Genomic DNA, 15,137 nt, shown 5'->3' with positions numbered 1-15,137 from the left:
CTCAATCATAGACACCATAAATGTCTTCGATAATGGCTGCTCTATTGGCCCTTTCTGTTCCGGCCTCAGCAGTAACTCACATCCTCTACCTCCTGAGCCCCCAGAGAGCACTCAGCTAGGAAAGGCAAGCCTCAGAAGGAGAGCATTTTAATATCACTGCCGCTTTACCAGATGGCAAGTTACGGTAGGAAAGAAAACATTTCTCATATATGTGTGTGTGTGTGTGTGTGTATATATATAGTATTCGTATTTGTAATTATGCACATATACATAATCAGAAATACAAATTTTCTTTTAGTGTACTGCTTCTCAATAAGTAGCACTGTTATTCAGTTCATCAGGATTTATAAAATGCCCCTTTATATAATTATGCAAGAATCCTAGTGGTTTTCCCTTTAAAATATATTAAGTGAAATTTAAGCCTGTATCCTACAGAGAATTAACTTTTACAACCACTACATTCTGCCACAAGGAAGATTAATGACTTTTCCTTGTCTACTTTCTATTGAAACCCTTCATGCAAATGAGACAGATGTGAGAGACTTGGCACATAGCAAAGTCAGATATGACTTTCCTAATGAATTTGGCTGGAAACCCCTAGGCATTAACTTCACCCTCAAAACAGCATCCTTCAGAGGTAGGAGCTGAATTCTCAGTAATCGATTTGTTTGGCGACCACCTACTAGGTCTGTCTTGAGGCAGACGAGTGGGTCTGGACCAGCCTCCCAGGTGTTGAGCTCAATGACACACAAAGGACCAGGAAAGGCAAGGTGAGACTGGGAATCCCAGGCTCCCCACAGGGGTCATGTAGACAGTGAGTACAGATTTTGGGAGACAGTTCCTGCTGTACCCAATGTCCCCTTGGGAACAACATCAGGCCAGTGAGAGGAGCAGGATAAGCAGGAAGGAGGGATGACACCTCCCAGTCCTGGCACCTGGCCCAGCTCCAGATTTGGAATCACCTGGGGACTTCAGACAGGGCTCCTTTTCTTTGGCTTCTGACATCAGGCCTAGAGTCAGGTGTGTTATGACAAATACAGAACATCGTGTTGTCAAATGGTAATCTGGCAGTCAAGCAATGAAAGACATGCTTTCATTGTATGAAAAGGGCATACGATGGGCAGTGCATTTTATTCCATTAGAAAATGTTAAATTTCTGTATTTCCAAAAAATTCACAAAATAAAGGGCAGATTACATTAGGGAAATATTTGCAAATGATTACATCTGATTATTGAGTGGAAAAGAGGAGAGTAAAAATAGTTCTTATAGTATGACCTCAATTTTATACAAAATAAAACATATATGCATTTTTTAAAGGAAGAAATATTTAGTCACTTAAAAGAAGCCAATATTACCAGGGATCATATATTTTTTGTATTTATGCTCTTCTGAAGCTTCCATATTTTCTACAATAAGTACTATTTATTTTGTAATTTAGAAAAAATTTAATAGTAAAAAAGAGACAGTTATACTCACTCCTGTGAATTATTTTAGGGAAATAACATAAAATTAAAACCAACTATAAGCATGAAGATATTTACTGTAGCTTTATCTTTGTTATTAAAAATGGAAATAACTTAAATATCAGGCAATAGTGGAACAGCTAAATAAGTTATTGTATATATATTCTGTGAAATATTGTGAAATCATTCAAATGATAATTATGAGACTATATAAGTATTACAATTATGATAGAAGTTTCAAAGAAAAAGATTAAGGGCTTCTCTGGTGGCGCAGTGGTTAGGAGTCCGCCTACCAATGCAGGGGACACGGGTTTGAGCCCTGGTCCAGGAAGATCCCACATGCCGCAGAGCAACTAAGCCCGTGCGCCACAACTACTGAGCCTGCGCTCTAGAGCCCGCGTGTCATAACTATGGAGCCCACGTGCCACAACTACTGAAGCCCACGCACCTAGAGCCCGTGATCCACGACAAAGAGAAGCCACCACAATGAGAAGCCGCGCACCGCAATGAAGAGTAGCCCCCACTCGCCGCAACTACAGAAAGCCTGCGAGCAGCAACGAGGACCCAACGCAGCCAAAAATAAATAAATAAATTAATTAATTAAAAAAAAAAGAAAAGAAAAAGATTAATAAAATGTATGTGTATTATGAAATTGTGTAAAATATGTCTTCATTTGGACAGGATTGGGAGAAAAACATGTGAATATAAAAAATTACATTAGCAAATAAAGATTGTGGATACATTTTTCTCTTTTAAAAAAATTGTGATATTGTTCTTTATATTTCAAAGGAGTAAAACTAGATGCTCTTAGATAAACACTTTCAGTATATGTCAGGGGGCTACGAGTGCCCTGCTTTGTCTTATGCTGGCTTCTAGGCCTCTTGATTTAGTCTGTCCACACCCAAGGCTTATTACAGGGCAGACTTTGAATTACAAATCAGTCATCTACCCTGAGTAGAAATACAAGTATGACACTTAGAGATTCGACGTATCAGTGGCAAGTTGGCATTTGTTTTTAATTGCAACAATCGGAGGATTCTGTGAAAGACCAGACAATGTTGTGAAAGCCTGTTAGAGTGTCTCACAATCTATTTCCACCAAGGTCCAAGCTCGTTAAGAATGTGAAAATCAATAGAATCATTTCTTCCCAGGAAATCATAATTGCCTACCACATACAACCTCGTGGGCTTAATCTAATTTATGAAATGCTATTCCATGAGCACAATATTAAGACATTGTTTATTTGGACTAACAAAATTCTGATGAATAAACCAAATAAGGAAGTCCTCTAGTTTATTCTTCCCTTAAAAACAGCCAATAACTGGATAAACACACACTGACAGAACCTAAGTGGCCCCAGGAATGAGATTTGCTGGCAGGTCCATTATGTGGACCCTCCCTGGAAAGAGGGAAAGGGTGAGAACAGGTGCTGACCTGGCTTCTCGTCCTTAATACCCAGGACAACTGTCACACTGGAGAATCTTACACGCAATATTTTTAACCCCTAAATTTGTCCAAAGTCACAGAGCTAGGAGGCGGCGGGACCAGAGCAGGACTCCTGTCTGCCTGTCTGGCTGTCTGTCTAACCGCAAAGCCCTCGCGGTCTCCAGCAACTCCTAACTGCCTCTCCTTGTGTGCAGGATGTAAGAGAAACACATCCCTCACACAGCTTCCTCGGGAGAAATCCATTTCATCATGACTGCTTTTCTCAGAAACATCCTTTAGTCTAATAAACCTCAATTACCATGTCAGAAGGTGCGGTGACTGATCCATTATACTGTAATAATTATCTATAATATGTAGAGACATAAAAAGAGATCAATAACGAGAGTAACCAGATAATAAATCAGACTGATGATTATCCATGAGGAAGTAAGGAGTGGGCGGAAGGTGTTTAAGGAAAAACTCAAGGAAAGATAGGCAGATGCCAAGTCTAGGCTGTCAATCTAGTACCCCTCCCCTTCAGCCAATCCCCCGCTCAGTTGCCAACTGTGCCTCCCACGTTACTGGGTGCCTTTCCTTTAAAATGTACTGCCTGCACAAAGTGCGCACTCCTGGTCCCCATTTCATCCCCTTTGACAATGTCACAACCACTCCTAAACCTCACATGAAAGCAGCTCTGTATCCTGGACTGAGTCCTAACCAGGTAGAGGTTCGCCTCTGTCACTGGCCAGAAATGTGATCTTGGGTAAGTCCCTTCCCCTTTCTGAGGTTGAGTTTCTTTATCTAGAACAGGGGGTTGGCAATAGCTACCACTGACGAAACAAGGTTGGTTTGGAATTCAAATGCTTTCGTTTAAATAAGACAGGATTGACCAATTTAAAATACCAATGTTATAAGGAAAATACTCTAACAGATGCAGTAAATGTCTTGGCACAAAGTGATGCTAGAGTTAGCGGGAGGCTGAGTGACCAAGGGTCAAGAGAAGGGTCTCAGTAAAGACACAGCCTGAGAAGGGAGGCTCAGGGGACCCAAGCCTGGAAGAGAATGAGGCATTGTCATGCTGAAAGATACACAAGCTGCAGCCCCTCTCCTTTAAAAGCTAACCCCTGAGGCCACCGGCCCTGAGCTTCAAACAGCATTGTAAGCACGATGTGATTGCAGGGCGGTCAGCAGAGCACTGGTTGGGGCTTGCTCGGCAGCTCAAACAGCCTGTGTCTTTGGCTATGTGTGAGGACAGCCTGGTCTTTTAGAAAGAGCTGAGTTAGCCCCTTCAGGCCAAGGTCATCATGGTCCATCCAGAACTTCGATTCCCCAAACCCTGTCTGATGTGTTCCCTTAAAACCCTGTTCTTAAAGCTGGTCACTGTGGTTTTGGTATCCTGGTGACTGACACAGCAAATTCAGCTCCACTTTTACCCAAATCCTCATTACTTCTTCTTTTTGCAGGATGCATCTTAGAGAGGGAAGATCTTTCTTCAAATTCAAGGTGATAAAGCTTAGAGGGGCCAGTGCTATCAAAAAAAAAAAAAAAAAAAGGCCTAGATTTTTATCCCAGCTCTGTCAGGAAATTACAAGGTACTTAGGAACCCAAATGCTGTGTTAGGCTCTTTTAATGTATTATCTAATGTAATGCTTTTAATCATCCAAGGATAATTACCAACCCCCTCTAAAAAATAGAAGAAAAGGAGGCTTAATCAACTCAAGTAATTTGCCCAGAGTCACAATAAATGCCCTTCTATTACTGATGCTAACTATCCATGACTCCCTGGGACCAGAAGAAGGAAATCCAGTCTAAGGATCAAAGAAAAGGCTTAGCTCACATGGAAAGTCCTTAGCTCACTGCCTGACACATGGTTAATTCCCAGCAAATGACACCTGGTATTAGTAATAGAAGTGAATTAAAAGAACCTTTAAAGGACCACATACAGTGCGTGGATTCCATGGACTTGCGCACATAGAAGCACTTGGTGTGAGAAGACATTTGGACAAGTGTGAAGGCCAGGAACCGAGGAGGACTACCAACAGTGTGACTGAAGTTGCTCATTACGTGCCATCCTAAGTGAGAGAACACAAAAACACAATTAAAAGCCACATAAATAGTAAAATATGCAAATAAAAAGACAAATTTTTAATTCCTAAATTTTCTCTTTGACTAATTTCATTATTCCTAGGCGTGTACCCTGTCCTTACACACCATGTTTCAGCATCAGAATTATGTTCCTGTCCCTTTCCACAATCAGGCCACAACCAGGCCACCGCTGTCTTTCTTAGTTTTGGAAATAAGACCATGACTTCAGTCCTTGACCTTATTGGGTATATGTGCTCAGCCAAGCGGCTCCACATTCATGTTGCTACCTATAGAATGGGAGAATTTTTTGGTAAATCTGATAAGGGATTTGTGTCTAAAGTATGTAAGGAATTTTTATAACTCAATAGTGAAGAGACAAATAACCCAATTGAAAAATGAGCCAAAAATCTGAATAACATTTATCCAAAGAAGATATATAAATGGCCAGTAAACACATGGAAAGATGCTCAACATCGTTAGCCATTAGAGAAATGCAAACCAAAACCACAATGAGAACCACTTCACACTCACTAGGATGGCTACAAAAAGACAGAGAATAAAAAGTGTTGGGGAGAGTGTGGAGAAAGTGCCATCCTCATACACTGCTGATGGGACTGTAAAACGGTGCAGCAGCCTCTTTGGAAAACAATCTTGTAGTTCCTTAAAAAGTTAAACATTAGAATTACCGTATGAGCCGGCAGTTCCAGCCCTAGGTATATACCCAAGAGAAATGAAAACATATGTTCACATAAAAACCTGCACAGGAATGTTCATAGTAGCATTATTTGTCATAGCTGGAAGGTAAAAACAACACAAATGTGCATTAACAGATGAATGGATAAATAAAAGGTGCTACATCCATACAATGAAATATTATTCAGAAATAAAAATAATAAAGTACTGCTATATACTACAAAATAGAAAAATTTGAAAACATTACACTAAGGGAAGAAGACAGGTACAAAGAGCCAAATGTTGTATGATTCCATTTCTATGAAATGTCCAGAATAGGCAAATCTATGGAGATAGTAGATTAGTGGTTGCCTAGGGATGAGGAGGGGGTCATGAGGTCAGGGGGAAATGATGACTGACTGTTAACGGGTATAGGATTTCTTTTCAAAGTGACGAAATAGTCTAAAATTGATTGTGGTGATGGTTGCAAAGCTCTGTGAATATACTAAAACCAACCAAATTGTGTGATTAAGTAGGTGAATTATATGAATTATATCTCAGTAAAAGTATGATTTTTAAAAAATCCTATGCTTCCCAGGCAGCTGGCATTCATTGCAACTGGACTGTGGTGTGGATTGTGCCATGGAGGGCAATGTGGTATTGTCACTAGTTAAAAGTATCAGTTCTGGAATCAGATTCACCTGGGTTCCAACACTGGCTCTGCCTTTTATTGACTGTATAACTTCAGGCAACTCTGTGAGCCTTAATTTTGTCATCCATAGGATACTTGTTATAATACAGCCTTATGACTTTGAGTAGATTCAGTGGGATGATGCAGGTGAAGGGCTTATCATAGTACCTGGCATTTTATGAGTGCTCCATAGTAAGCAACTGACTTCATCACCTTCATCCTCAACATCTCCATCCATGGTCAAACCAATTTACCAGCGCTCTCTCTGATGTGACCTTGGAAATTTCACTCACAAAGTGATTTATTCAGTAATGTATTATTTCTGTCTTCATCCCTTTCCTCTGCTTTGTCCCACCCAAGCAGAGTAGTAATCAGAAATATCACCATTATATTCTTATCTCCACCAACTTTAAAAGAGGAAAAAAAGTTGTCCTAGTTTAGGGAAGCAAATGAGACAGCAGTGGAAGGATGCTCTGAGCCCACTTTACCTGGCTTTGGAGTTGACGTCATTGGACATGGAGTGAAATGGTAGTTTTTCAGGCATAGAAGAGGAGCTTAGGTTCTTTCCCATGGAAAGAGCAATTGTCCAATGTGTTTATTCTGTCTTCCACACTGGCCAAGACAGACGCTTCAGAGAAAGCCATAAAAACCCATTAACATACTTAATTCACACTCTCGTACCATGGGAGACATACTACTGTCCCAACCCCAGCTGTTCATCCATCCTTGCCCTGAATATTCAACATTCATGTCCTCAAGGTAGCTTACAGATTCAAACTAATTAATTCCTCTTACTATAAGCGGGTTCCCTGCTCCCCTTCTCCACTTGTGAGCTTCTGCGCTGACTCCTTACTGTCACCTCATGCCTGGTTGACCTTATGCTTAAGGCCATTTAAAACTCTTGCACCATCAGTCATTTATTGAGGACCAGGAAGAGTGTTGGGCATTGGGAAGAAAGGAATATTGAGATTTGGTTCCTTTCTGAGAGAAGTTCTAAGTCTACTAGAGTGTATTTATTCTGCTATAACACAGTTGCCTAAAAATGTATTAGTCTCCCTTGCTAGACAAACATATCTGCAGATAACAATAATGTAGGGTATAAATATTGAAATAGCACAGAAGAACAGCACAGAAGAGTGGTTTCTCAGAGGTCACTACACACTTCCATTTACATCTCACTGGCCAGAATTTAGCCCTATGACTTGATCTAGTTGTAAGGGAAGATGGGGTATGTATTAATTTAATGGAGTGATAATGTGCCTGGAAACAAATTGTGGTTACGTTCCTAAGAAAGAAGGGGGGAATAAATTCTGGGAGCCAATTAGCAATCTCTGTCACAGGAGGCACCAATGATTTTTAATAAGGGAGTGGTATATTTAGATCTGTGGTTATGGGTATCTCTGCTAGCCCCAAAGTATCATCAGTAGGGAGGGTTGTGGGGCAGGGAAGGCAGGACAGCAAGGGAAGGGAAGGGAAGGGAAGGGAAGCAGCAACAATTGCCAGAGAACAACTAAAAGCCAAAATGTATTCATTAACTTTCACAACTAAGAGGACGTTGTCGGTAATCTTTGAGAAAGCTGTTTTATAAGAGTGATAAGGTGGACACAACGACCCATGATGACAAAATTACCATTACTTTTGTTCCTTTTGTTGATCAAGGAACTAGCAATGTATTGGGAGAGAGACAGAAAACTGCAAAAATTGTAAAGAAATCATTGTGTCGAGTGTTAAAGGATAAAAAAAGTGTGGAGTACAGAGGAGGGAGGCATTGAGTCTGACTTGAAGGAGAGCAGCAGAGGAGAAACTGGCAAACGAAAGCTACCCCAACAAACAGACAAACAGGCAAAGGGCACTTGGCCTCAGGAGAAACGCTATTTTGTGGTGGTTGTTTTTTAAGTATTTCCAAGGCCAGATATGGAGTATTCTCCATATTTGCAAATTTTTTATGTTCCGGCCATTCTTCTCATTCACTCTCTCCATTCATCCAATTAACTTCACACATGCATTTATTCTATAAACTCCATGAGGGCGGAGACTTTGTGTCTTCTTCATCACCACATCTTCGATGCCTACAACAGTGCCTGTCGTTGGTAGTTGCCCTAAGTGAACTAATCCAAGGCAGAAAGGCTAATTGGGGCTTTTAGCTCCTGCTTTTCACCATTTCCAGCAGGGCACATAGGTCTACGCAGTCCCAGTCTGAACAAACCGGACGTAACCAGAGTCAGCACCTCTTTCTTCCAGGAACCACCGGCTCCTACGCAGAGCTGCAGAACCGCTACAGCGGCGGCATCCTGAAGCAGCCGGAACATAGGCGTGGCGGAACCTGAAGGAAGCCGTATCTGGGGGCGGTGGAACCTTGGATTCGGCGGAACCAAACTGCGGCGCCCACGGAGCCACCCGGACTCTGTTTGGAGCGGAAGCGCAGTGGTCGCCGCTTCCTGGTTGCGGCTCGGCGTCGAGGGCCGGGCTTAGCCGCAGCGATGTTGCCCTATACGGTGAATTTTAAGGTGTCGGCGCGCACCCTCACCGGGGCCCTCAGTGCCCACAACAAGGCGGCGGTGGACTGGTGAGGGCGCGGGGCTCCGAGGCCGCCGGGCTCGGCCAGGAGTTTGTGAGGGGAAGGGGACAAAACAAGAGGTTTCACCCCCCCCCCCCCCCGCTTAGTTTGGCCTCGCAAAGACTGGGTGCCGCCTTCACACTTGGAGATTTTCATTTAAATGCTGGATTTTTGTTGTTGTAAAAGCCGTAAATGCCCCATGTGGGAACTTTCCCTGTGTGGATATATTTGCCCTCGTTCTCCCATCTCTGTTTCTCTTTGCTCTTTTCCCCACACCTTCCTCACCCTCCCAGTCCCGTCTCTTAACCTCTCTCCAGTCTCCAGCCTTCTCTCCCCAATGTCAATTCCCCGACCACGTTCTCGTCCCCATTCTGTCTTCTTTCTCTTTCATCCCTGTTTCTTACCTTTATTCGTTCAACAGTGTGCCGGACCCTGTGCCAGGCACCTGTGCTCTCGCCGGCACTTGATTTCACCTTTATCGGTTTACTGTAAAATGACACTGCAAATTAACAACTAGACAGATATAAAGCAAACTGCGGTCGCTGTGGCTACTGGGAATGTTGGCAAGAGTACCGAAACCTCCTGTTCACTGTTTGTCTTTTTATCTGGTGGGAAGGACCGGGGCTAATCACAGATACCGGGGAGCGTGGTCCCACGCACTTTGTGGATGCTCAGTATTCAAAGTTGAATAAGACAAGGCATATGCCCTCAAAGACAAATAGACGATGGGAGTTGCTTTATACGTCTTCACGGCTCTACGTGCATATCTCTCAGAACCTTCTTTTTTCATCTGAAAGAAAAACTAAACAAGCTTTTTTAAAGCTAAACTAGACATTTTATTTAAATGGTATAATGTAAAATACTAGCCTTTGGGCTTAAATAATTTTATTAATGGTGGTGCATGTTAGTTAGATTTCTCACTTATTTAGGCTGCCTCTTGGCAAGAGAGAAGTTGCTTTGCTTTGCTTTTTACTTAAATTTTAACACTTTTTGTTAGGGGCTGGCAAGGTTTAATTGCTTATGGATGTCATTCGCTGGTGGTAGTGATTGATTCCAATACTGCTCAAACGCTTCAAGTTTTAGAAAAACATAAAGCTGATGTTGTCAAGGTAAGTCAGATCCCACTTTGACCCTATAACATATTGTCTATTCTAAAGTTTTAAATATCGCTAGAATCTCAGTAAGTCATATGTACACATGTTGAATAGGTTTTAAGTATGATAATCTGTTTGGGGTAGCCTAGTATTTCCATATATAATGTCACATCAGGATGAGCTAGTATGGCTCAGATGAGCTAAGATGAGCTAAAATGCTAGTTCTTAGGTCATTTCAAAGCTGGTGGAAAACACTAATTCTACCATGTACTGGACCACTCATTCACTCATTAATTTTGAGCACCTAACATGTGCTAAGGATATAGAGATGAAAGCCTTCAAGCAATTCATTGTCTAGGGAGGAAGAATGAAAAGAAAACACACAAATACAGTGTGGGAAGTGAGACCTGCCTAATATGCTGTGGAAAGACAAAGGAGCTCCAGGTCACCTCATTTTAGGGATCAGAGGAGGGTCTCAGAAGTCTTTTCATTTTAGGAACTGGTAAACAGTAGTTGGCCAAGTGAAAATTGGGAGAGGTGCACTGCAGGAAAAAGGGAGGATATACACAAAGGGAAGTAATATGTGTGAGGATGGCTAAAAGATGGGATACACATGTAGGAGTGATGAAAGAAGGCAGCTGGAGAAATTCACCTGCCCCGAAAGGTTTGTAAGATTATGAAGGAATCTGGATTTTTAAGTAGGAGATTGATATGATCGTATTTGCATTTTAGAAAAACTCATTCTGGAATCAGTGGAGGATCTGTTGGAAAAAGGCAAGACAAGGCAGTGGGATCATTTAGGAGAATTGCAGTAATTTGGGCAGGAAATTCTTAGGGCCTAAAATAAAGCGGAGGCGTGAAGGAGTTACATTTAGGAGCTAAGAGGTAAACTTGATAGCCTTTATAGTAAACAATCTTAAGGGAGAGTCAGAATAGAATGACTCCAACGTTTCTGTTTGAGTAGTTGAATGGCAGTGTTGCTTTGATGAGGTGAGTGTGTGAGAAGTCGGTGAGTTTAAGTGTTTAACGTGCAAAGTCTGAGACACCTGGCACAATTGAATTATACTGATCTGAAATTTTAGGAGAGATGTTACAATTGGAGATAGAGATTTGGGGTCTTTTTCATTGTTAACAGCTTTACTGAGATATTCATACCATTTAAATTCACCCGTTTAAAGCATACAATTCCCTGGCCTTCAGTATATCCACAGAGCTGTGTAGCTGTCACCACAGTCAGTTTCATAACCCACAAAAGAAACCCTGTACCCATTAGCAGTTGCCACCCATGCCTTTTCCCCGTCCCCTTCATCCCTAGGCAGCCACTAATCTACTTTCTGTCCTGTAGATTTGTCTGTTCTAGGCATTTCAAATAAATGAGACGATACGATATGTGCCTGGCTTCTTTCACCTAGCATAATGTTTTCAAGGTTCATCCGTGCCATAGCATATGTCAATACTCTGTTCCTTTTTATTGCTGAATAATATTCCATTGTATGAAATACAATATTTATTTATTGATGGACATTTGGGTATTTCCCACTTTTTAAGTATTATGAATAATACTGCTGTGAACATTTGTGCACAGTCTGTTTGCGTGAACCTATGTTTTCATTTCTCTTGGGTATATGCCTAGGATTAGAATTGCTGACTCGTGGTAACTCTATGTTTAACTTTTTGAGGAACTGCCAGACCATTTTCCAAAGAGGCTGCACTATTTTACATTCCTATAGCAGCGTATGAGGGCTCCAATTTCTCCTCATCCTGAACAACACTTGTTATTACATGTCCTTTTGATTATAGCCATCCTAGCAGATATGAAGTGGTTCTCATTGTGGTTTTGGTTTGCATTTCCCTGATGGCTAATGATGTTTAGCATCTTTTCATGTGTTTTTTGGCCATTTGTAGATCTTCTTTGAGAAGTGTCTGTTCATTCCTTTGCCCATTTTAAAATTGTATTTTTAAAAATTTTGGAGTTGTAAGAGTTCTTTATGTATTCTAGATACAAGTCCCTTATCAGATGTATGGTTGGCAAATATTTTCCCTCATTCTGTGAGTTATCTTTCACTTTTTTGATAGTGCCCTATGAAGCACAAAAGTTTTAAATTTTGATGTAGGTATAATTTTTTTTCTTTTGTTGCTGTATCCAAGAACCATTGCTCTTCCCAATGTCAAGAAGATTTACACCTTTGTTTTCATCTAAGAATGTATGGTTTTAGCTCTTATATTTAAATTTAAGATCCATTTTGAGTTAATTTTTGTATGTAATGTGAAGTAGAGAAAAATACAGGTTTTTTTTTTTTTTTTTTAATACTAACATGTATCTTGTGATCTTGCTAAACTTGTTAGATCTAGTAATTTGGGTGTTTTTTTTTTTTTTTTTTTACATAGACAATCATGTTATCTGCAGATAACGACAAGTTTGGGTTTTTCACTGATAATCTGGTGTCTTTTATTTCTTTTCCTTTGTCCTATTGTGTTGACTAGGACCTCTACTACAATGAATAGAAGTGGAGGGAGGATACTCTTGTCTTATTCCTGAGCCTAGGAGGAAAGCATTCAGTCCTTCACCATCAATTCTGATGTTAGGTATAGGGGGTTTTTTTGGTTTTTTTTTTTGAGAAAAAATATATTCTCTCTCCCCACCCCACCCCCCATTTCTATCTTTTTGGCATTTCTGGAGTTTTCATTTCTTAGTGTAGATCTGTGTTTCAGTCTGGCGTCATATTCCTTTTGCCTGAAGAATTTCCTTTAAGTCCTTGAGGTATCTGATCCTCTCAGCTGGTTGATCCTCTCAGCTTTTATTTGGCTGAGAAACTATTTCACCAGTTTTTGTTTGTTTGTTTGTTTGTTTCTTTTTTTCTCGTGCTTTAAAGATATCACTCCCAGCTTGGGTAATTTTTAATGAGAAATTTTTGTCTTTGTTTCTCTGTATGCATTGTATCTTTTCTCATCTCATCTCCTTATCTTGATTTTCAGCAGTTTGATTATGCTGTGTTTAGGTGATTTTTTTTTTAAACATTTTTATTGTAGTATAATTGCTTTACAATGGTGTGTTAGTTTCTGCTTTATAACAAAGTGAATCAGTTATACATATGCATATATCCCCATATCTCTTCCCTCTGGCGGCTCCCTCCCTCCCACCCTCCCTATCCCACCCCTCTAGGTGGTCACAAAGCACAGAGCTGATCTCCCTGCGCTATGCGACTGCTTCCCACTAGCTATCTATTTTACGTTTGGTAGTGTATATATGTCCATGCCACTCTCTCACTTTGTCCCAGCTTACCCTTCCCCCTCCCCGTGTCCTCAAGTCCATTCCCTAGTAGGTCTGATTTTTTTTTTTAATATGTACACTGCTTGACATTTACAAAGATGGAATTCAAGTACTACACACACACACACACACACACACACACAACAATAATTCTTATCCGTGGTAGTTTTATTCTGTAAAGTTGTTGCAAACGCTGAGTTAGCATATACTGAAACATTGATGGCTCCTCGGGGAAATACACGGTGTGGTTCCGAGTGAGCCTTTAGTCACAATATTTTCATCAACTGATTGATACATAACCTTGTTTTATATGTGTTTCTGTTAAAAGACATTTATTATATATTGTTGATTTATTATCAGTGAGCTCATGACCGACAGCACTATAATTCATGCCAGGATAAAGGTTATTTCACGTGTTTTTTTTCTGTGAGGCACATCACAACTTCTTGTGCTTAGGAGCACTAGACAGCACTTCAACGCTGCGCTTGAGGACCATTTTAAACAGTGAAATCATCAACAAGAAGCACAAAAATGCAAAAAACATGGTACTTAATAGACCTCAGAAAAGACATTTGTTTACATTATGAGAACTGGAACAAGAGTGCCTCATTCAACCACAGCTGGGATGCAGATTTTTCACTACCCTGCACATGTCCATGAATGACTGCAAAAGCACTGCAAATACTGATTTCGCAAATAAAATCACAAATACATTTTAGCGAGTAGGCAAATTCACAAATACAGAATCTGCAAATAATGAGGAGGGAGAGTATACATACATTCACACATGTGAATATACGTATATATACATTCAAACATATATGCATATATATATATGCCTACGCACACATTTTATTAAAAAAATTCTTGCCTGAGGAAAAGATGTGTTGGAGTAGAAACCTAAGGCTTATTAACACTGGAGTTCAGAAAACTTTTTGCTTCCATCTTTTTCATGAAGGCTGTTGGAATTGGTTAGCATGCTTCCCTAACCTAGCATTTTCTATGAGTGCTTACTTATAAGTACACACATATGTGTGTCTGTGTACATATGTCTACGTAGGTATATATTTGAAGCGTCTGTGGTGTTAAGTTCGTTTACTGAACACATACTCGAACGTCAGCTGCAGGCACTGTGTTATAGGCTGGGGGATAGAAATGTGAGCGAGGCCTTGGTGATCCTGCCCTATGGAGTGGGATTGGTGATAGGGTTGGTGATAGGTCAAAAGAAAGTAAACAGAGTAATTACAAAGTGTTGTGTGGGAAATGTTCTGAAGTAAGCAAGTAGGATGCTGAGCTAGAGGGGAGGGGAGGTTGTGTCCAGGGAAGGCCTTAGCTCAGAGTAAGGACTCTGTGTTTTATTCCTTACTCTGCCATTATTCGACGCCCAGTTAATTCCTTGATTTTGTGCCGGGATTCTTGTGTTTTTTATTTTTTAAAAAAACTATTCTTAATGATATTACTAAAACTATGATGCACAAATTTGTTTTTTAGAGAAAAAACTGTTAACGTTATTTTCCAATTTTATGAGAGGGATAGCCAGAGTTTTTGTTTGCTTTTGTTTTTTTCCTTTGCAAGGCTTTTGTAGCTGTAAGTTGTCTCCTTTTAATTAGAAGAATAGAATGGAGGAAAAGATTCTGCTTAGCAATTTAGGATTTTACATGTTATGTCAGAATTAGATTTTATGGTTATTACTATGATCAAACGATATACCAATGATCATACCATTTTAAGATATGGTATTCTGGAGTTTTTTTTACCTGAATTCCCCAGATTATTAAGGCTGTGCATCATTTTTCATATTTTAAAGGCAGGAACATTGTGATGTTTTCAAAAATATTTTAATTGCAACTTTTAAAAAATATCATAAATAATAAAAAT

The 15,137-nt window shown here is 40.3% G+C and overlaps 1 protein-coding gene and 1 long non-coding RNA gene across 3 annotated transcripts in view; one reads left to right on the top strand and one right to left on the bottom strand.

The window, feature by feature from the left end:
• Positions 1–4,391: 4,391 nt before the first annotated feature.
• Positions 4,392–9,375, bottom strand: LOC133090814 (uncharacterized). Its single transcript, XR_009700816.1, has 3 exons — positions 9,299–9,375; positions 4,833–4,961; positions 4,392–4,417 (listed from the first exon to the last, which is right to left on the bottom strand). It is a non-coding gene; the product is annotated as an uncharacterized LOC133090814 (long non-coding RNA).
• WDR11 (WD repeat domain 11) overlaps positions 8,766–15,137 on the top strand; it is a 54,992-nt gene continuing 48,620 nt past the window's right edge. For both annotated transcript variants that reach the window (XM_061189189.1, XM_061189100.1), the window contains exons 1-2: positions 8,766–8,903; positions 9,892–10,003. In XM_061189189.1, coding sequence (XP_061045172.1) covers positions 8,818–8,903; positions 9,892–10,003 — 198 coding nt within the window. In that variant the 5' untranslated portion in view covers positions 8,766–8,817. The remainder of the gene's footprint in view (positions 8,904–9,891; positions 10,004–15,137) is intronic.

This window comes from Eubalaena glacialis, chromosome 1, assembly GCF_028564815.1.
Source record: "Eubalaena glacialis isolate mEubGla1 chromosome 1, mEubGla1.1.hap2.+ XY, whole genome shotgun sequence".
Lineage (NCBI taxonomy): Eukaryota > Metazoa > Chordata > Mammalia > Artiodactyla > Balaenidae > Eubalaena > Eubalaena glacialis.
The sequence above is the reverse complement of the archived record's forward strand: the minus strand, read 5'-3'. Positions and strand labels throughout refer to the sequence as shown.